This window comes from Ornithodoros turicata, chromosome 8 (genome assembly GCF_037126465.1).
Source record: "Ornithodoros turicata isolate Travis chromosome 8, ASM3712646v1, whole genome shotgun sequence".
NCBI classification, from domain to species: Eukaryota; Metazoa; Arthropoda; class Arachnida; order Ixodida; family Argasidae; genus Ornithodoros; species Ornithodoros turicata.
Window position 1 is genome coordinate 18,911,162 of NC_088208.1, and position 22,109 is coordinate 18,933,270.

Sequence of the window (22,109 nt, forward strand, 5' to 3'; positions counted from 1 at the left end):
GGGGGGGGATATAGGTTTATTGCAAAAAAAAAAAAACAAAGAAAGAGGAGAAAGGTTAGCCTGGCTCCAGACTTGTTATTCCCGCTTACAAGAAAGGAAAAAGAAAAAGAAGGAAAAGAAAGAAACAACGAAAAGAGTGAAAGAAAAGAGGCGCAATCACAGACTCAGCGCGAGCCCTGTGTCAGTAAGGAAGCGTACGAGTTCCCTTCCGACGCGCCACTGCATGGGGCGTTGCAGAGGGCCCAGTAGCGTTTACTGGGCACCTTGCAGGCACTCACCGCCCAAGGACGTTCCTCCATTCATTAGTTTCATTTTGAGGTTTTCTCATATTTCCAGCCTGGGACTTCCGACGTACTCTGAACATCCGCCTGTCTCTCCTTCTTGTGCATTTAATCGAGTTGCACAAAATCTAAGCCAGGAATTCGCCTAGGATTTTCAGTGCACTTGTCAGTGACCAACGAGAAAGACGAAGTCCAAGTTTCGGAATCGATGGGTATCGACTGGAAGTGTCCCTTTAAGAGGGCTATGAACTCTAGCAACCTAGGCCGCCGACTGTGTCGGCTCCAAACGGCGATTATAACTTGCTGGCTGCGACATCTTTTGTATAAATGAATCCGATAGGTCCGTATCTTCACCACATAATAGCACGCTCCTAGCCAACAATCATCCCGAATGACAACGTTCTCGCCCCTGATTTGCTGATAACGGGGGGCGGAGACTAATATGTACGTCTACAAAACAGGCTCCACCTCCCGTTTTCAACAAATCAGGGACGAGAACGTTGTCATTCGAGACGATGGCTGGCTAGATGTGGTGAAGTTCATTGTTAAGAGTGTAGAGCAGAACGTTGTGTGTATTTCCGCGTTGGCGTCTGATTGGGTGCTACAATTCTTCAAATGACGTAACAATTGATAGAAGTATCTGGATTGCGGTACGTCTACTCGCCTGTCTACGAAAAAAAGTGCATTTTTGTATTAACGCTGCACATTTTATGAAGGAGAATTATTGAACAATAAATTGTAAATAGAATTACGAAGCGTAGAAGAACACTATTGCACATATTACACCCGTAACTAAATACCTGCAGATAGGAGTTCTTACCTCCTTTAAAGTGACACTACGGAGTAAAAAAATGATATATTACAGTGGCGGGATTCGAACCACGCAGCTCGGCAGACCGTTGCCCGCGTAGCGCTTAGCGCAGTCGACCGGCAGTCGAGAGCTGCCTGGTTCGATTCTCGCCGCTGTCCGGCATTTTCAACGAATGCCGTATCTCAATATATCATGTTCTTAGCCAGTTTGGGGCTTCTGTGCTGTTCGTCTGTTTGTGTGTTCCAGCCTCAGAGTAATTGTTTTCCTTTGAAAAAAAAAAAGAAAACCTTATTTCGTATTATTGATTGATTGACAAATCAACCTCGCTCGAAGACTTGGTACGCGGAGTATCGGTGCCACCGGTGAACATCGCGCGCCTCAACGAATTTTCGCAAGGGGAGACCGCAAAACTTCGTAGTTTCGGGTTCTCCAAAAAGCGACTGACGTCATCGCGAGTTCTAGCGTCTGTTTCCTGGCAACGGCGCATGCACCTACGTGCTCTCCACGCTCTCCGCCGCCTTTTGAGGAGGACTGTCAGCGACTGTGATGAGGAGATGGAAATCAACCTTCAATGTGAAATGTTGCCAGACGTGTGGAACATTGAGCCCTCAGAGACAATATTCTGAGGGAATACCGTGTGAAACACGCGAATTGCAATGGCACGTATATGTCTGGGTTTTCCGGCGGACTTCCCAGACGAATTGTCTGCACATTCCCCCTTGAAGTCGGCCAAGGACGCTTACTAATCCTCCTGCTGTCCACAATCTATTAGTCCACCTCTGTACGCCCCTCATGGCCACAGTTGCTTCGCGGCGTTAACACGAGATTCAAAAAGAAAAAGTACCAATCTTGCAGATACGACCCGGCAACTGTCCTTCCAGGCGCCACCTATTGAACTTACTGGCATCTCTACGTTCTCTTCTGTAAACACGGCGCGATGCACAGCTGGCACAGCGCGTCAATATACTATGCACGTGCATCGGAATACACATCACGCCATCGAGACTCTCACCCTTTTTCGTCAGCTGGAGAAAAGGGGCACAGGAATCGTATCCACAAACGCACACCGCAAGTTATACCTTCGACGTGTTAAGCGGTCCCCGGAAAGAGGGAACGTTCCCCGACCAGCAACATAAACGAGCAGGGAAATCGCCTTCTTTAAGCATTTCGTTATTGGTTGTAGCGTGTCGTGCAACAAATAACGTGAGATCTTGCGATGGATCGACGAGCGCAGCTGACCGTTGTAGGGCCCTCATCTGCGCACGCTCTAGAATCCTTCCGCTCCTTCAAAGAGCGTGTAAGTGAACGAGGGAAATTCACAGCACTTCGTGACGTTCGCAGTCCCGATGGCAGCGCCGACCAGGTTACCTGTGACGAAGACTTTTCAATGAACGATGGTTGGTGGCGGTGCTGGTGAGAGGGCTCGCCGCGTTGTCGACCTCGCAGAGGTGTGCAATACGTCACGACTAACGCCCTGGGGGAATGTACGTCCTGGGCCGACTTCTAAGGGAACTGTGCCGACATATGTCTGAAAGCGTCTGAGGAAAAACCCAGGAAGAAACCCAGACAGCACAGCCGGCACCGGGATTCGAACCCGGGTATCTCTCAGTCTCGACGTGACATGGCCAGCACGCTAACCACACGCAGCACTAACCGCCGCAGCAGTAGCAGTAGCAGACGATTTTTCGGCGGCCAATGAGAATTTACGACTGCTCACAGATCTGCTGACGTCACGCGAGGAGATCTGGCCGGGTCGATGACCGCGGTTCTCCGGGCGTTTGATTGCGTAGTCACGACACGTCTCGCAGCGAAGCTAGAGCTACCTGATATAGATTGCTTGGTAAACGAAACAGGAGTTCATGCAGAGTTGAACGTCACGTCTTTGCTCCCTTAAAGTGCCACTACGGACTAAATCTAGTGTCTTCAGAATCCTACCAAAGTTATGTAACTGAAATCTTCTTGTCTCACTTTACATTCCTGCAAAATAGTTTGGCTCTACGAGACGCGAAAGCTAGAGAAAACTAATTTTTATTTTCGAGAACTGTGACGTCATGTTAGCCTCTGACGGAACGCCCGGCCCTCATCTGGCAACGTTGGTGCCCTTCGCGTCTTCCGGGGGGCTCACTTTTTGCACCTCGTAAGCGGAGCCCCACGTGACATATCATCCCACCGCTCCGACCTTCAAGAAAACACAAAGGAACACAAAGGAGAGAGAAGACATCTCTCCCATTTTCCCCTCTTTCGATTTGTGTCACGTGACATCTCCACCACATGACCCTTCCCGGACACCGACGTCGTTGCTAGGAGACGAGTGCCCTCTCCAGCACATAACATATTTGCAATTTGTGGGCTTATGATTACGTCACCCGCTCCTAGGGTCATCGAAACTTGTGGAGGCTCAACAGATCTTCAAAAATTTATAGGAATGTACAGCGTTTATAAACAGGATTGAAATTTCGCATATAGAATCCTTGAGGCACCTCCTTTTCATGGACTAAATAAAATAAACGCTGTTTTCCGAGTTCGGAGCGGCACTTTAATGCGATACCACGTTTCCCTTCACGGTTCACTGAATGCAATTTTACTTTCGCCATGACATCGTACCATGAACGGGAAAAAAGCCGTACGCTTTCGTCCACATGGTCAAATCCGATCGGGGGAGATGATGATTGCGCACTGTTGGAAAATAAGACACTTCGCTTGCAGACGACAAGTCACCATATAGGACGCTCGCAGGCCTTTGATCAAACGTATATGTAATACGCGATCGTAAGTTGGAATGACGGCCTATGAGAGGTTTAGGCTGGACAGTCTCTCTCCATTAATAATCGTCTATTAGTGTTGTTATCAATTTCAAGTAAACATACTCATTGTTACTTATTGCTGATATTGCTACGAAGGACATCGAGTGCTTACTGCATGGAATCGCGGTGGTATTCTACTAGAATATCTGCATTTCTTCTGGAATACGCGGCCAAAAAGGACGAATTTACAGATTTACGAATTAACTTTGGGTATACCCAAGCAAGCAATGGCCGATGGCCGACGGTTGACAAAAGGTCGGATGACAGTTGGCCAACGACCCTTTCGGCCATCTAACGTTGGCGCAACGTTGCATAGTAATAGACAGAGCGAGGATTGGAAAGCCGTTGGCCAGGATACAGGTCTTGGCCAAGGGGTGGCCAGGTCTCGCGGTTGGCCAAGCACTTGCCAAAGCTTAGATCAACCTCGCCTGGGGAGAGGGTAACGTAGAATAGTGTAGCGCTTCATAAGTTCGACTTTCGATGGACCAAAGGAATTTCTCAAAACTAAAGTAGTAAGAAACAGAAGCGTTACCTTCATGGCGAGTTAATACGACAAACAATTCATCATTTCAATGTTGTTTGTATACGCGCCAAATTAAACTTAGACACCTCACCCTTCATTTTGACCTACAGGCGAACAGGACTCTCGAATTTGCGGAAGCTCGCGAGACAAGCTGTTCTTGTCTGTGTTCTTCTGTTCTTCCTCAGGAAAGAAATGCCATTGCTTTTTTTGTGTGTCAGTTTGGTCCTATTGTGGTCTCGGGCATCTTGCGACCTTTTTTTTTTACACTTTGAAACGTGTCTCTATTGTTTGCAATTTGAAACGCCGTGCTCACTGTCCGTTGTGGAAAAATACGCGCAACAAACAAAGAATAATAAATCGTGACGGCGCGAGACAATTGAGCACGAAGATGACCGACGCCACAAGACTGCTTCGGTTTGTGGCAGGCTGAACAATGCTTGGCGAGTCATTGGCTAGGGTACATATCCGTACCAGGAAACAAGCTTGTTGACCGACCAGGTACCAACCAAGGCCAGGTAGGCCAGCCTAACTGTTGCCAAACTTGGCCCAACCTTTGTTTGTTGCTTGGGTAGACGAGCAGTTTGTCGCCTATAGACGGAAAGATTTTGCAGGGCTCCTTTAAGAAGGTACTTAGCCTGCGCCACCATTCAGGTAGTTTGGAGGTTCCTACAAAATCGATTAAGATGCTATAGTGTTGACAAACTTCCCAGGAAGTTTGCCAATTACAAGCCAATAAAAGCATAATTTCTAACGGGTCCTTTCGACGTCATGCTGATTTGGTATTGTGTTTCCTCCGATCCTATTTTCGAAAACCATCTGGTTCGATATGCCTACTACAACGATGTCGAGTATAGAAACACATTAGTCACGCGGCACGCTTTCTTGACAGGGAGAGAGTTCCGTTATTACGAAAGGGTCCACCCGTTTATATTTGTACGCTATGCGTTACAAGCGACTGCGTTACTAGCAATCAATTCCTGTGTGAGTAATTGTGCGAGTAATGGATTACTTTTGCGAACACGTAATTCGTTGTGTGTATTCTGAGGACAATTTTGGCCCAGTTATTACCGAGTAATCGATTACTTTTCGACTAAGGCTCGTTCATACACAAAATCATGCTCCATCTCTGTCTTTCCTATATCTGCTCCGCCATTCCGTCGCTATAAGTGGAAGTCATTGTAATTTAGCATTCAATAGCATTTCACGCGGACACTGCGACATACCGCATGTATGCTTCTGACCTAGTGAGTCATTTGGAGCTGACAAGGGAAATTCCACACTCGGGGAATGAGCAATATAGGGTCAACGCCATGGCAGGAGATGCAAGGAAAAGGTGTCACGGAACACTGGGTTCGTATAGTTGCGATTGTATAGTTGCGATCTTCGACACTGCCACGTCGATGAGTTCGCCTTATTAATGCGTTAGCATTAGGAGTGTCAAAGTGGAAAGAGCTGTAGGTATATGTGTGTGTGTGTGTGTGATGGTGAAGCCACACCGAGGCACAGGTATAAGTGGAGATGTAAAAGGGAGATAAGAGGGTACATGTAAATGAAGGTAAATGATATGTAATTGAAGTAGTTGGAGGTAATTAGGAGTAAGAGATAAGAGTAATTAAAGGTAATTAGAGGTGATTAAGTGTTTGTAAGTGCTGAAACGTCGCCGCGCCAGTACCGGACAGCTCTTTCAGCTGAAACAGCTGTCCAGTACTGGCGTGGCGACGTTTGAGCATTTACAAACATATGCCATGCGTGCAGCCAAAGAGCTCCGGTATTTTATTCCCTAACAGAGGTAATTAAAGTTAATTAACGTCAATTAAAGGGAAATTGAGAGTAATTAAAGAAAGTAACCGCAATTAAGAGAATTAAAGTAATTCAAGATCACCTCAGGTAACCTAAGGTTACCTTGGGTAATTATATGGTAACTGAAAGTAATTGGGGCTAATTAAAGGTTAAATGGACTTACATATAGTAATTTTTGTTTTGTATTATAACTGCGCTATTTACTAGGATACATGCTGTTAATAAGGCACTTTAGATAGAGGCCTGATTGATTGTTTGCTTGATTGATAACCCATCCTCGCTCAAAGACTGAGTACGCAAAACATAAATACTGTTTGTGAACATTACGCGCCTCTGCGAATTGTGAAAGCAACCCGCAAAATTTCACGCTTCCTATATTCACCAAAGAGAAGGTGACGCCACCGCGATCTCTCGCGTTCGTCACCTGGCAACGCCGCACGTCTCCGCTCTCCGTCGCACGTTGGAAGACTGCCAGCAGCTGCGGTGAGGGGACGGAAGTCGACCCACGAGGAGCAATGTTGCTCCTCGAAACCTTTGTAGGGATGGAGAATCTCATGACGTCATACTCCTCAAAGATGAGAAATACATTTTGATACTTGGGCAACAAATAGAGAGACACTGTTTTGGGAGAATGCAGTGTTTTTTTTTTGTTTTTTTTTTTTATATATATTGCGTGTTAGCGCCGCGAAGCAACTGTGGCTATGAGCGGCGTACAGATGTGGACAGACGGAGAGAGGACAGCAGGAAGGAGAGGGGGACAGGGGGATTAGTGTGCGTCCTGGGCCGACTTCAGGGGGAACTGTGCCGAGATTCGTCTGGAAAGTCTTCGGAAAAGCCAGGGAAAACCTCAGACAGCACAGCCGGCGGTAGGATTCGAACCCACCACCTCCCAGTCTACAGCACGACCTTGGTTACCACCAACGAGCGGACGCGTTAGCCCACTCGGCCATGCCGCTGGTGGGATGCAGTGTGAGACGCGCGGATTGTCGCACCGTAAATTCAGTAGGTTTCTGAAGAAACGAGATTTAACAACAACATCTTTATTTTAAGATGATGAATGGAAAGTCTCATCGCCGGAAGCGATACTCTGCCCCATTGCTGGTGGTGATGTGGGGAATGAAGTCATGAGCCCCTTCACAATAAGGATCGAAGTCCGATAGTGTCCAGAAAGGTCAAAAGAGCTATGAGCGCGGAGCGTTGGTGGGCCTGATTAGGCCAGAAACGAGATTTAGTCCTTAACAGCAATGATGTAATCATACGTAACTATACGCCACTTCAGCTGGCTGCTCGCCACCTAGTGGCACCTTGTAGAAGCACTCAAGGAATGATAGTACACTCTAAGAACAGAGGTGGTGGTGTGGTACTGCGGAAAGAGCGCGCCGTTGTCGGCCTCACAGATGTGGGCAACGTCACGACTAAAGCTCTGGGGGGAATGTGCGTCCTGGGCCGGCTTCTAGGGGAACTGTGCAGACTAGGGTTGCGGAATGGGGTCTCCCATTCCGTTCCAATTCTATTCCGAGGAATGGAAATTTGCGATAATCCCATTCCTTTAAATTCCTCGGAATGAAAAGGTATGTGGTCAGTTCCCACTCCTGTAATGGCTTGCCAACCCAATTGCATTCCGTTAATTCCATCAATAAAAGAAAAGGACCGGTAACCATACTGGCAAGTCCAGCAGTGCTGGAGGAGATTGACATTACCAAGCACGGAAAAAACACCAAGACAAGGTTATTTCGCTCTTGACCGTGTGCAGGTGCGGTGCAAAGGGTGCGAGGGCAGAAACCAGAACGTCGAAACCAAAACTGCCACCGGGGCACCCAGACCATTCCATTCCCATTCCTACGACAGTTTCCGCCATGCCATTCCAATTCCATTCCTGGCTCTGCTAAATCTGGAATGATTCCGGAATCATTCCGACTCTGGAGTGGCAACTCAGCAACCCTGGTGCAGACAGACATATGTCTGACAGCGTCTGAGGCTCTTTAAAATGAACATCCCGAGTGACATCGTTCCTTCCCCTGACTTGCGGAAAACGGGAGAACTACGTCATTTTTGTGGCATTATGCAGTTCATCATTGCCACAAAAATGGCGTACGCCCCCCGTTTTAACCCAAATCAAGGGAGATAACGTTGTCATTCGAGATGACGGTTGGCTAGGAAAGTGCTATGTGGACGTCGTATAGACCTCTACCCGAGAAACGTCATCATGACGTTGGTAGACAAAACAACGAGATTTGGCCGAGGCAGACCAACAATTAGGGACGACACAGACAAGTAAGCCTCAAACGCCCAGAAATTAACGAATGCAAGCAACTCAGGGAAAAGAGGTGCTCCAGAAAAGAGAGAAGACCCAGGTTCGATTCCTGGCGTCAGCACCTCTTTTCCCTGAGTTGCTTGCATTCGTTGGTAGACAGACTGCATGAAACCGAAGCAAATCGGAAGGGTAGGGCTGGGTTCCACGAATGAGCACTTGTTCGCTGCCTCCTATTGAAAGAAAAGTAGGACCGAAGGTCTCGTCCCTTTCAGGGACCATCGTAATCCCCCCAAGACCATGGCTTTCGCGCGCGGCCTTGTTCGCCCCTAGCTTCGAGCGCAGTTCAACTCTACCAAATTGGTGGCGCTGTCGAGCAGTATGACGTCATTTGTTTACAAACAGGGAGAGGTCTATTGCCCGCGGCTTATGTGCGAGTACGGCTTCTCTGCCGAAATTTTTTCAAAACGTTCCTATAAACGGGTCACGCGGGTACATGTCCAAATTGCAAAGAGGTGATTTGATTATAGCCGGAAGTAAGGCGCAGGGTGGAATCTTCTGAATATTTGAATATCATTATCGCCTGTCATTTGAAAAACGCTCATCTCGTTGAAGGGATTTGCTTCAAAGCACACATACACCCAGAGTAGTTAAACCTGTCGCGTATATGAATCATTGATTGGGTCATGCTTAATATGTATGCGTTAGAGAAGGAGACTTTACGCTACCAATTTATGCGAAATTATTCAGGACGTCTGGAGGTCGGCGGTAGGGCTTTAAATAATCGAGGGATAAAAAAGATAGCAAGCTTTATAACGTGGGGATTAAAAGCTCCTGAGGTTTGATCTCAACTCCGCACATCAGCTCAACTACGCACGTTAAACGAGCACTAAAATACGAAAACAACTTGTTTTGAAGTGAAAGTCCGCGTTGCAATTAGCATAATGCACGCTAACTTAGTTCACGTGGCGCCACCGTTTGGCGGAAAAATTCAATGAAAACAGAGCAGTCTTTGCGGGGAATGAATCGGACACTGTGGAAGCAAACATTGGAGGCCTAGAATCAGACAGCAGGAGAAGCGCGTGCGTGCATATCGTTCTCGCTCCTGATTTGTTGAAAACGGGAGGCGGAGCCTATTTTGTAGCATTATGCACGTTCATAATGAGTACAAAATAGGCTACGCCTCCCGTTTTCAACAAATCAGTGACAGGAACGTTGCCCTTCGGGATTATGGTTGGCTAGGAGCGTGCTATGTGGTGAAACTCATTTTTAAGAGTGTGGGCGTGTGGATTTGGAGCGGGTCCTGTCGTACACTGTTAAAATAGATGGTGGTGGTGGTGGTGGTGTGGTGGCTTGCCGTTGTCGGCCTCACGTATGTGGGCAACGTCACGACTCACGCCCTGGGGGAATGTGCGTCCTGGGCCGACTTCTAAGGGAACTGTGCCGACATATGTCTGAAAGCGTCTGAGGAAAACCCAGGAAAAACCCCAGACAGCACAGCCGGCACCGGGATTCGAACCCGGGTACCTGTTAAAATAGAACTTCACCACATAGCACGCTCCTAGCCAATCATCATTCCGAATGATATCATGCTGTGCATTGATGTGTTGAATATGGTAGGAGGAGCCTACCTGAGACACATTATGGTTGGCATGTCTGATATACTTGACGTAAGGTGTGGAGTGCCACAAGGAAACATCCTTGGTCCTCTGTTATTCATATTTTATATAAATGATATAGTTTATATTGACCAAGATGCGCAGTTCGTTGTATATGCAGACGACACAACTGTACTCATTTCTGCGTCACAAGGGTCAGACTTGGTTCTCAAGGGGAACACCATTTTAGATAACATTCGAGTTCGGACTGAAAAAAATTGTTTGCGTGTTAACACTTCAAAAACAAAAACCGTAATCTTTAAACTTAAAAACAGGACTTTAACAACAATTTCCCCCTTAACCTTTGGTAAATATGATCTCGAGTATGTAATCTGCTGTTAACTAAAGTCCGAAATCTTTAGGTGTTATACTTTCTCAGGATATGTCCTGGAATGATCACTGCAAATTTTTAACAACCAAGTTATGTAAAGTGTCTGGTATATTAACTAAATATAAACAACTTCTTCCTGTGAATGTTAAGCTCATTTTATACAATTCTCTATTATTATTTTTTTTTCAGCTTTACTACGCTGTACATTAGTTTGGGGTACCACCAGTAAAACTAACACACGCAAGCCTGATTTGATTCAAAAAAGAGTTCTGCGCATTCTACAAGGCTTAAATTTTCGTGATCACACAGAGCACTTTTTTGCTCAATTTCAGACTTTGAGAGTATATGCATTGTATAAATATCGTTTGATCCAGCTTTATAACAGGATGGTCAAAACTGACAATCCACACGTCGATATATTGATATATATCAATATATTCTGCCTTGAACACATGGAAAGTGCTTACGGCTTTCGACAGTTTTCTTCTTTTGTTGTGCCCTTTTGTCGGACGGGCTATGGGTGTCAATCCATTAGATATCAGTTGCCAACCATTTTGAACGACTACTAATATTTTTGCTTTAGTTTTAAACGATGCCAACATTTAAAAAATGTTAATTTATTAGTGCAATTTCCTGCTTAGATTCTTTTTTCATCTGTCTGTATGCTGTGTGAGAGATTTTTGTTGTTGTTCCAGGCTGAGAACCCGTACTGTGTGTTATATTGTGTAATCTATATTATGCTACTGCTGCTAAACAAATGTACGGGGAGCTATGGCTTCGTCAAGCCTTTCGGGCTTTTTTGCCATGGTTACGCCGCACCGTTTGGTGTAAATAAAATTTCATTCAATAAGTGTCATTAAAAAGGCGTACGCATCCGGTATTATAGCTGGCTAGGAACGTCTTTTGCGTTGAAGTTTTGTTTTAAGAGTGTGTCCTAAGTGTCACAAACTAATGTAGGCCATGCGCTTTCCATAAATGAGGAGAGCGGCAATGCTCTCACTCTGTGCAACGAGTGGCCTTCTGCGTGTTTTGTGGTGAAGTTCTCTTTTAGCAGTGGAAGACAGGAACAGTTAAATCAATGATGACGTTCATGCGCATTTTCCTCGCGACGGCAAGACAGTGCATGTTACCTCAACATATACCTTCTTAGACATTTCATACATAATCACATGAAGAGTTATAGTATCCACGAGTAAACAGTGCCGTGAAATATTTGTGCATCTGCGTTCCATAAGGTGCTTAATAAATTCCGAACAACGAGATAATATAAAGTACACTCTTACAAAAAAAAAAAAAAAAAGGTGGAGTAGTTACACCATTTAGGAGGTAGGAGTTGTCGCATATGTTGTGCCTAAATGGTTGCAATGTTCTACACTCTTAAAAATGAACTTCACCACGTAGCACGCTCCTAGCCAATCATAACCTCGAATGATATCGTTATCTGCCCTGATTTGTTGAAAACGGGAGGCGCACGCCTTTTCTGTGACACTTATGCTGCTCATAATTGTCACAAAAAAGGCGTACGCCCCCCGTTTTCAACAAATCAGGGCAGATAACGATATCATTCGAGGTTATGGTTGGCTAGGAGCGTGCTATGCGGTGAAGTTCATTTTTAAGAGTGTACCTGCTACCTCACTCTCTGCCACGAATGATAGGGTTACCCCTCTGATTCGGTGAGCGAGGGGGGCGTACGCCTTTTTTGTAGCAATTTGGATATATGAAAATTGCTTTTACCCCCTTTTTGCACCCTTTATCAGACGCTATGTTGACCTATATAGGTGGTAGCTGTGGAAGTTACCACCTTTCACGCTTTTTTTTTTTCTTAGAGTGATAGAGCAAGAAATGACGTATTCAAATCTGTCCTTTTATCTCCGTGTCTGTCTTGTTGTTATTCAGTCGCTATTCGCTTATACAGGGTGTTTCAAGAAAATCCCCCGGCTGAATAATTCGTGAACAGGTGGCGCCATCGAAGAAATTTCTTTTTTGGTAAAGATCCTTGGGACATCGCCCATGAACTGACTAGTGAGCGTCTCATTTGCATACGCTCACTAATTAGGTAACCATCTTAACTTTTAACTTTTACTTCACACGCTTATGGAACCTTTGTTTTACGCGTCGGGACCTTCAGCGAAAAATATTGCAAGAAAAAACCGCATCGACACTTAGTGATTTTTTCGACTAATTAATCGGTCTCGGTTTACATATTTCTTGCGCGGAGCAGTGCACCAATGCGCTCTTTGGATCAGCTATATCCGGCTGTCAATTTCGTGTTCGTCCGCCTGGTTGACACTCGCGGGTGACGGAAGATTAGGAACGGCCGCAAGAGACGCTTTGATATTCCTTCTCAAAGCGACTGGTAAACAGCACACTCTTAAAAATGGTGATGGTGGTGGTGGTGGTAAACCGGCTTGCCGTTGTTGGCCTTACGGATGTGGGCTGCGTCACGACTGTAGCCAGGATGAGAGGAGATGATGTGATAACAGATGAAGGAATGAAAACGGCCGGAAGTTACGGTCTAAGGCAGACACTGCCTTATGCCATCTTAAAAATGAACTTCACCGCATGGCACGCTCCTAGCCAACCATCAACTCGAATGATATCGCTATGTGCCCTGATTTGTTCAAAACAGTAGGCGTACGCCTTTTCTGTGACACTTATGCTGTTCATAATTGTCACACAAGGGCGTACGCCTTTTTTGTGACAATTATGAACAACATAAGTGCACAAAAAAGCATACGCCTCCAGTTTTCAACAAATCAGGGCAGATAACGATATCATTCGAGATGATAGTTGCCTAGGAGCGTACTATGCGGTGAAGTTCATTTCTAAGAGTACACTGCCGGTTCTGTCGTTCCGTAGGTGAGATAGCGTGCTCTTATCATGGATGATGACGAATGCGCCGCGAGCGCTGTGAACTTGTCGGTACACTCTTAAAAATTAACTAGTACACCACATAGGACGCTCCTACACTCTTAAAAATGAACTTCACCGCATAGCACGCTGCTAGCCAACCATCATCTCGAATGATACCGTTATCTGCCCTGATTTGTTGAAAACGGGAGGCGTAAGACTTTTTCGTGACAATTATGAACAGCATAAGTGTCACAAAAAGGCGTACGCCTCCCGTTTTCAACAAATCAGGGCAGATAACGGTATCATTCGAGATGATGGTTGGCTAGCAGCGTGCTATGCGGTGAAGTTGATTTTTAAGAGTGTAGTCAACCATCATCCCGAATGACAACGTTCCCGACAGATTTGTTGAAGACGGGAGGCGGAGCCTTTCTTTTTGTCCTTATGTACACTCTTAAAAATGAACTTCACCGCATAGCACGCTCCTAGCCAACCATCACCCCGAAGGACAACGTTCTCGCCCTAGATTTGTTGAAAACGGGAGGAGGAGCCTATTTTGTGCCATTATGCACGGCACAAAATAGGCTCCTCCTCCCGTTTTCAACAAAATCAGGGGCGAGAACGTTGTCATTCGAGGTGGTGGTTGGCTAGGAGCGTGCTATGTGGTGAAGTTCATTTTTAAGAGTGTACGGCATCATTGCTACTGAAAAAGAAAAAGAAAGACGTACGCCTTCCATACTTATCAAATCCAAGGAGAGGACGTTGTCATCCGGGATGATAGTTGGCCAGGATCGTGCTATGTGGTGAAGTTCATTTTAAGAGTGTACACTCTTAAAAATGAACTTCACCGCATAGCACGCTGCTAGCCAACCAGTATCTCGAATGATATCGTTATCTGCCCTGATTTGTTGAAAACTGGAGGCGTACGCCTTTTCTGTGACAATTATGAACAGCATAAGTGTCACAGAAAAGGCGTACGCCTCCCGTTTTCAACAAATCAGGGCAGATAACGATATCATTCGAGATGATGGTTCGCTAGGAGTTTGCTATGCGGTGAAGCTCATTTTAAGAGTGTAGAGAAGGAGAGGGAACACCATAGAGTCTCCTGCGGTCTTGCAGCTGTTCCTTATCTTCCGTCAACCCAGTGTGTCAACCAGGCGGATGAACACGAAATTGACAGCCGGATAGCTAATCGAAAGAGCGCATTGGTGCGCTGCTCGGCGCAAGAAATATGTAAACCGAAACCGATGAATTACTCGAAAAAAATCACTAAATGTCTATGCGTTTTTTTTTTCTTGCAATATTTTTCGCTGAAGGTCCCGATGCGTAAAACAGAGGTTCCGTAAGCGCGTGAAGTAAAAGTTAAAAGTTAAGATGTTTATCTAATTAGTGAGCGTATGCAAATGAGCCGCTAACTACTCGGTTCATGGGCGATGTCCCAAGGATCTTTACCAAAAAGAAATGTCTTCGATAGCGCCACCCGTTCACGAATTATTCAGCCGGGGGATATTCGTGAAACACCCTGTAGAGATGCATATTTGAGGAACGCGACAAGGCACACTGAACGGACTAAACCAGACACAAAGCTCATGTCATAGTCACTACACAGACACACGGCGCTGAACGCTGTCGCTGTGTATAGTGCGTCCATGTGCCTTGTCGCGTTCTTCATATATGTGCACGTCTATGGCCACCACCCTCTCCCACACAAGAGTAAGGACGCAAGCAGGGTGTTGCAACGGACCAGTACAGGCAACATATTCCTTATGTGTGAGTTGTGCGTTTTTGCTCTTTTTCGGAAAGGGTGGCATATAGACCAGCTGGTGTGAGAACACACAGCCCGAGCGTGGGGGGCAAACGAACAAGGGCGACACAGACGGAAGCTCAAACCAGCAAAATGGTGTATACACAGAGACGCGCAAGCTAATAACGCCCACGCGCATCCTTGCGAGAGATACTGTTCAAAGAAGGGGATGAAAGAAAAAGTTTCTGCGACAGCACGTGAGGAAGGGGTTTCGTTGATCCTCGAACTCAAGGGAATATGTTACTTACAATGGTAATGGTAATGGTAGTGTTACTTACGAGGATGCTCCTTTAGTTTTGGCGTCGCTCTTAGAGAACAAGTCTTTGTTCAAATTAATTTTTGTATGGGTTGTGTTCACTCGGCTACTATATTGTACCACTAACTTTTTCTTTATTTTATTTCAAAACACTGCCAGCTCCCAATGGGGCTATATATCGGTAGGAAAGATAGAGCTAAAAAATCCACAAAGGTACAGAATTGGGAAAAGACACAAATATACAGAATGGATCAAGAAACATACATATAGCAGAGCGCAGTCAGGTGTAATCTCTGGTAACAAATATGCATGAACTCAAGGAATACAACGCATTCAAGCATTTCTCACTCCAACAGGACAACTTGGAATCGAGAATAATTATTGAGATTTAACCTTAAATAAAGCATAACAACAACAACAATATTCTTACGATGAACTGGGGAGGTTTTCCACTCTATGAGTGAAACGACACCCCATAGCTAATATGAGGTCTAATATGAGTGATGACAATGTTGAGTGATGAAGATGATGAGCGATGACGATGATGAGAGACAACGGTGATGATCGCATAAGACGCTGAATTACACGCGTATCTAGTGATAGTTCGTTGCATTCCTCTATACGGTGTGTAGCAAAAAGAACGTTTGAAGACGTCTGCCCTTCCCTTCCATTCTCCAGCCCACTAATCGACCACTGCGTATACCGAAGTCTTTAGGAAAAATGTAATGCCTAGTGTAAAAATTCGCGCTGCGAAGGCACACAAAAAATAAAAAATAGACAAAATATAGAATGAACGAACAACACAATGACGATGTTACGGAGTCTTTCCCTTGCAGTCCATACCAGCCTATCCCACCTTTACGGAACGAAACAGACGAAGATAGAACGATTTGCAGGCTACATCCGATTTATTGTGCTTTACACGCGAAGCATTTCTACACAGCATGACGTCAGCAGAACCGGAATGGCTGGTACCAGACTGTTGTAAAAAAAAAAACTCGACTGAAAAGGACAGTAAAAGGATTGTAGCCTGCGCTCCGTCCTGCTTTTGTCCCTGGTTAAACGGTTAGGAGCGATGTCAAACTTGATGTCCTTGACCGTTTTAACAATTTTTATTCGTTCACTTTCGGAAACTTTACATTGTCCTACGGTGTTTCTTGTACGAGCTCTCATTCCGTCCATCTCGCGATTTTTTTATTGCTTTGTTGTTCGTATTTCGACCAGGAGAATTTTCGCGTTGAGAACGCCACCAAAAATGCCGACAGAATCATAGCTTTGGGCAAACCTATTCATATTTTTTCTTCTTTAAACCAACCAATCAACTATATGTTTTTGTAACTTAACGAGTCCACGGTGGAAGCTAACATTTTACGGTCGAATGAGTTCCCCCAGCTTCCAGCACCTACAAATTATGTGGCCCTGCTAATGTTGCAATGACTTCACAACAGAGTCTCAAATACTTCGCTGCGTGCGTTTAGGTTGTCATGCATTACTCACAGCAATCAGCTGCAAGCCCCCCAACTAGGACGCAGATTAGATTAAATCAGAATTGAAAATATGGAGATGTTTATCCAGGCGGTGTTGGATGTGGCTACACTCTTAAAAATGAACTTCACCGCATAGCACGCTCCTAGTCAACCATCATCTCGAATGATATCGTTATCTGCCTTGATTTCTTGAAAACAGGAGGCGTACGCCGTTTTTGCGACAATTATGAACAGCATAAGTCGGTCACAAAAAAGGCGTACGCCTCCCGTTTTCATTTGAGATAACGATATCATTCGAGATGATGGTTGGCTAGGAGCGGGCTATGCGGTGAAGTTCATTTTTAAGAGTGTACTCTGACATTTGAACACAGGGGAAATGCAATGACTGCAAAAAAAAAAAAAAAAACACTTGGAAGTCTCAGATAAAGAAATCTAGATTAGAGAACAAATGACGCGTAGGTGGGATCAAAGCCTAACACATATAAGCAGGAGAGAGAGTGAGAAATAGAAACAATTCGATTGAGAACAGCACGAGCAGACGACACGACATAATCAAGGTTCTACGTCCGACGCCGACAGTGCGAATGAAACTGGGATCGACGACGATTTGATGACTTACATCGCACGCCTTTGTGTGACACCAATACAGTTATGTTAACTGCCACAAAAAAGACCCTGTTTAAAAAAAAAACAGGGGGAATAACTATACATTTTCCTCTATTTTGTCTTTTCAGTGTAGGGTATTGTTCAATCGAATACTTCCAGTATACTTCATTGTATTGGCTACACTACAAATTTAGTACTGTAGTATTGTACAAAACTATTGTATTCACTACAAATACTTCACTATACAAATACTAGCTTCGTGCACATCCCGCCTCAAAGCGCAATCAATTCCGAACTTGAAAGTAAGAAACGTCAGGGCACCGTAACATCCCGTATAAAACGGTACGAAGCCCAACTCAAGTAGAAGTTATACGAAGAACAAATGCGCGAGTGACCGCTGTACGTAGCTCCCCCTGACGAAAGGTAGGAGCGCGCTTTACCTTTGCCAACCAACCAAATAAATTTAGTTGTGCTTTACCTGAGTTGTGGAGCCTGTGGTCATCTTTGTAAAGTTCTCGGCACCTCTCCTCGTCGGTCAATCCCACATGCACGGCTGTCACGTTCACTTCCAAGGCGTCAAGCATGCCACAGACACCCGATGAACACCTCTTTCGCAGGCCGAATAACCGAAAGCAAACTTTCGCAGCTCCCAGTGGACGCGTCCCGCGAAACAACACCCGACGAAGCCCGAACCCAAACTGCGCTCTGAGCGAGCAACTTGAGACTCGCAGGCGTGCCCGACGAGAGGCGCCACCGGGCCAGATCCGATCAACGTCGTCGCGGCCGGTTAAAAGGAAGGTGTATCGCTGCGCTGCCGGTTCGTTCTCATTGGTCGAGAGCAAACGTTTGAGTACGGTACAATTTGCGCCAGTACGCTTGCGGTGATAGTGGTGGTGATGTTGGAGGTAGCTTGCCTTTGTTGGTCCCGCAACTGTGTGAGCGGAAAAGAACAATTCCCGTATCGGACCTTCCTCCTGAGTACGGGGTTAGTTCAGGTTAGGTTAGGTTGGGTTGGGTTGGGTTAGGTACACTGTTAAAACAGAACTTCACCACATAGCACGCTCCGAGCCAACCATTATTCTGAATGCTATCATTCTGTGCATTGATTTGTTGAAAATTGGAGGAGGCGCCTATCTGGGACAGATTATCTTGTCCCAGATAGGCGCCTCCCCCCTCTTTTGAACAAATCATGACACAGAATGATATCACTCGGTATGATGGTTGGCTAGGAGCGTGCTATGTGGTGAAGCTCTGTTTTAACAGTGTAAGGTTCGTTTAGCTTGCCCCACAGGTACACTCTAAAAAATGAACTTCACCGCATAGCACGCTCCTAGCCAACAATCAAATCAAATGATATCGCTATGTGCCCTGATTTGTTCAAAACGGTAGGCGTACGCCTTTTTTGTGACACTTATGCGGTTCATAATTGTCACAAAAATGGCGTACGCCTCCCGTTTTCAGCAAATCAGGACAGATAACGATATCATTCGAGATTATGGTTGGCTAGGAGCGTGCTATGCGGTGAAGTTCATTTCTAAGAGTGTACGGAATGCTGGCATAACGAATAACGCTCAACGAGGCTACTTTCTTCTCCGGTTTATAGTCATACGTCTTTGGGGGTGGTGTTCGACAAACTCGAAATGGTGATGACAAGCTGGTACATGACTGTGAAATATACCAGAGACAAGTGTCTGTACAGTTTGTCTATACTCCTTGTCTTGGGTTCATTCCGCAATGGTGTTCGATATGGGAAGGGTGGCTCACATCGACTGTGAGCATCGTCACGGCTATAGCTGTAGATAATTATGACAAAAAGATCAGGGTGCGAAGTAAGTAGGTTCGGTGGCTGTCCCGCAACTAAAGTAGAAAAGAGAGTTGGACATAGGACATTATGGAGACCTTCAAAGCAGCCTGGTTTCGTAAAGAAAGCGTGCGCAATAGGTCACCAGAAGTTCCTGCGAAAATGAAGGTGCTTCTGTGTCAAGCACCTCACATGTTCCGATAGGCAAGGTGCTTTGTGATCGCTGCGTGTTTAAAATTGGTTTCCCAGTAGCTTCTGAAGCAGTATGGGTGGCTACTGCGCTGTTGTGAAGGGCTGGTTATTCCCTTCCGGACTAAAATGCCAGGTATTGGCAAAGCGACGGTAATGCTGCGTACTTCTCCTACATATGAATGTATGGACGAATATGAAACCCACAATAACAAAAACAAACTTTTGACATTTTGATTTTAACACGTTTTTTATCTTCATCTGCAACTGAAAATCGCTGCCTACACACGTGACATGCGCTTGAAGTTTGCTTGTTGCAGCCGTTATACTCAATGTTACATTACGTACGTGCTTACCGTTGCAACACCTACGTATGAACTGCCCGGACTACCAGCGGGAGCGTGCGACCTTGCAGCACGAACTGCATGCGATCGATCATCGCCCATTTACCATAGGCAAGGTGCTGGGCCCATGGTCCAGTCCAGCTCATACACGCCAAGGTCTGCGTCACCTTTGGGACTTCCTGTCATCAACAGGCCTCTCCACCCTGCTTTGATTACCGGACCCTGTATCATATCCATCATCATCTCTCATCACGTACAAGTGGCACTGGGGCAGCGCCCAGCCTGCTGGCCGGCATCAGCCGCATCTCATCATCGTATCTCTATTTGTTTATGTACACACACACACAGAAAAACACTGTCTATTGGTCAGGTTCTGACAGTCGCACTTTACTGCTTTCTAAAGATGTCTTTAGGGCCAGGAACATCAACCTCCTCCAGCCCCCATAGCGTGCGTCGTCTGCTAACGTAGACACGGAAGTCGACCCTTATTTCCCATGATTTTTAGAAAGTACAGGTCACCTATTATGTGCCTTCATGCGTCTCACGGAAGCCGGACCGTGTGCAATGGCCTGCAGTACCTTGGCGGTTTCGGTTTAGAGAGCAGACAAGTGAGTGGGGGGGGGGGGGGGGGCAGTGCAGGGTTCGTGTGCAAGTATAGTTTAGTTCAATAGTTACACTGAGAGAGAGCGAGAGAGAGAGAGAGAGAGAGTGAGGTAGAAAAGGAAACAATGAAGACATTGGCCATTCGAGCGCTGTCAGCTGTTCCAGAGCGCTTGGTGCATGTTATATAACAAGGCTAATGACTCTCTTATAAGAGAGTGATTAGCCTCGAGTGGTTATCCTATAGGATACTGAGAGCCTCGAGTCTCAAGGGACGACTGTAGCAACTGTGTTATTTCAGAAAGCGCACCTCGGAACAAAGTGCGGGTTATCTTTGCTGATCTTGCTAATATCCCTGAACCGTACACTGTTAAAACAGAACTTCACCACATAGCACGCTCCTAGCCAACCATCATTCCGAATGATATAATTCTGTGCATTGATTTGTTGAAAATGGGAGGAGGCGCCTATCTGGGACAGATTATCTTGTCCCAGATAGGCGCCTCCCCCCTGTTTTGAACAAATCATGACAGAGAATGATATCATTCGGTATGATGGTTGGCTAGGAGCGTGCTATGTGGTGAAGTTCCGTTTTAACAGTGTATCACCAATCACCAGTACCACCCTCGAACCAGCATATTTTCTTTATATCGGCGCGGCGACATGTACTTTATGTTTGATTTGACTTGGAATGTATATGAAAATGGTACGCCTTATGCTCGAGTATTGCCTATTTTGGCCATGGCCTTTCTTCATTTTACTTTGTGTATTTAGTTCTACCAGTTCTACATGAATACGGTACGGTGGACATCTGGAATTCGCGAACCTGCCATCGGAGCCTGCCTGGGTTTATGCCATTTTATCTGCACAGAAAACGTGAAGCTTCGCTCTGCATAACTCTGAGTTTTAGCATATGAAACAGCCCCGCGTAGCGTTTGAGTGCTGCCAGACGGGGAGAGGGATATATGTTTATTTTGAAATAAAAAGGAGGAGGAGGGAAAGGTCAGACGGAAACTAGCTCACGAATAATAACACGTTGGTTGCGCGAATTCGTCCTTGTGCATGGACAAATGCGAAGACACACACGCACTAAGAAGGAACCACGTCAATGTATACGCTCACATGTCACGACCCTTGCTCAACCGTAAACTACACTCTTAAAAATGAACTTCACCGCATAGCACGCTCTTAGCCAACCATCATCTCGAATGATATCGTTATCTGCCCTGATTTGTTAAAAACGAGAGGCGTACGCCTTCTTTTTGTGACACTTATGCTGTTTATAGCTGCCACAAAAAAGGCGTACGCCTCCCGTTTTCAACAAATCATGGCAGATAACGATATCATTCGAGATTATGGTTGGCTAGGAGCAGGTCCCCCAAACTCACCTCGGAAAAGCGTGCAACGAAGAAGGCCGCCACTAGATACCCCACTGTTGCCGTTCCGGATCACTTCAGCGCGCTAAGTTTAGCGGCAAAGTGTTTTTGTTGTTTCTGCGAATGAATCTAGTCTTTATATGTCCAAATAAAACGCGTATAACAACTTTCTGTGTCGTGTTTCACTTTTCGGTCCCGTTTTTGAACGTGTTGAGCGATCGGAAGGATCTAGTGCACGGCTGCGTGCATCACATAGCGTACCTGTCGTACCAGGCGCAGTCGTCCATTTCTCCTTCGGTGACTTGGCCTGTCTTGGATTGTGCTTCAACTGGATCTT

General features: G+C 45.7%; 1 protein-coding gene across 1 annotated transcript in view; it reads right to left on the reverse strand.

Annotated features, from left to right (window-relative positions):
• The window catches only part of LOC135366026 (corticotropin-releasing factor receptor 1-like), a 248,136-nt gene extending 229,997 nt beyond the window's left edge, over positions 1-18,139 (reverse strand). The window contains exon 1 of the mRNA XM_064598679.1: positions 17,941-18,139. Within this exon, the coding sequence (XP_064454749.1) occupies positions 17,941-18,046 (106 nt within the window). The 5' untranslated portion in view covers positions 18,047-18,139. The remainder of the gene's footprint in view (positions 1-17,940) is intronic.
• Positions 18,140-22,109: the final 3,970 nt, after the last annotated feature.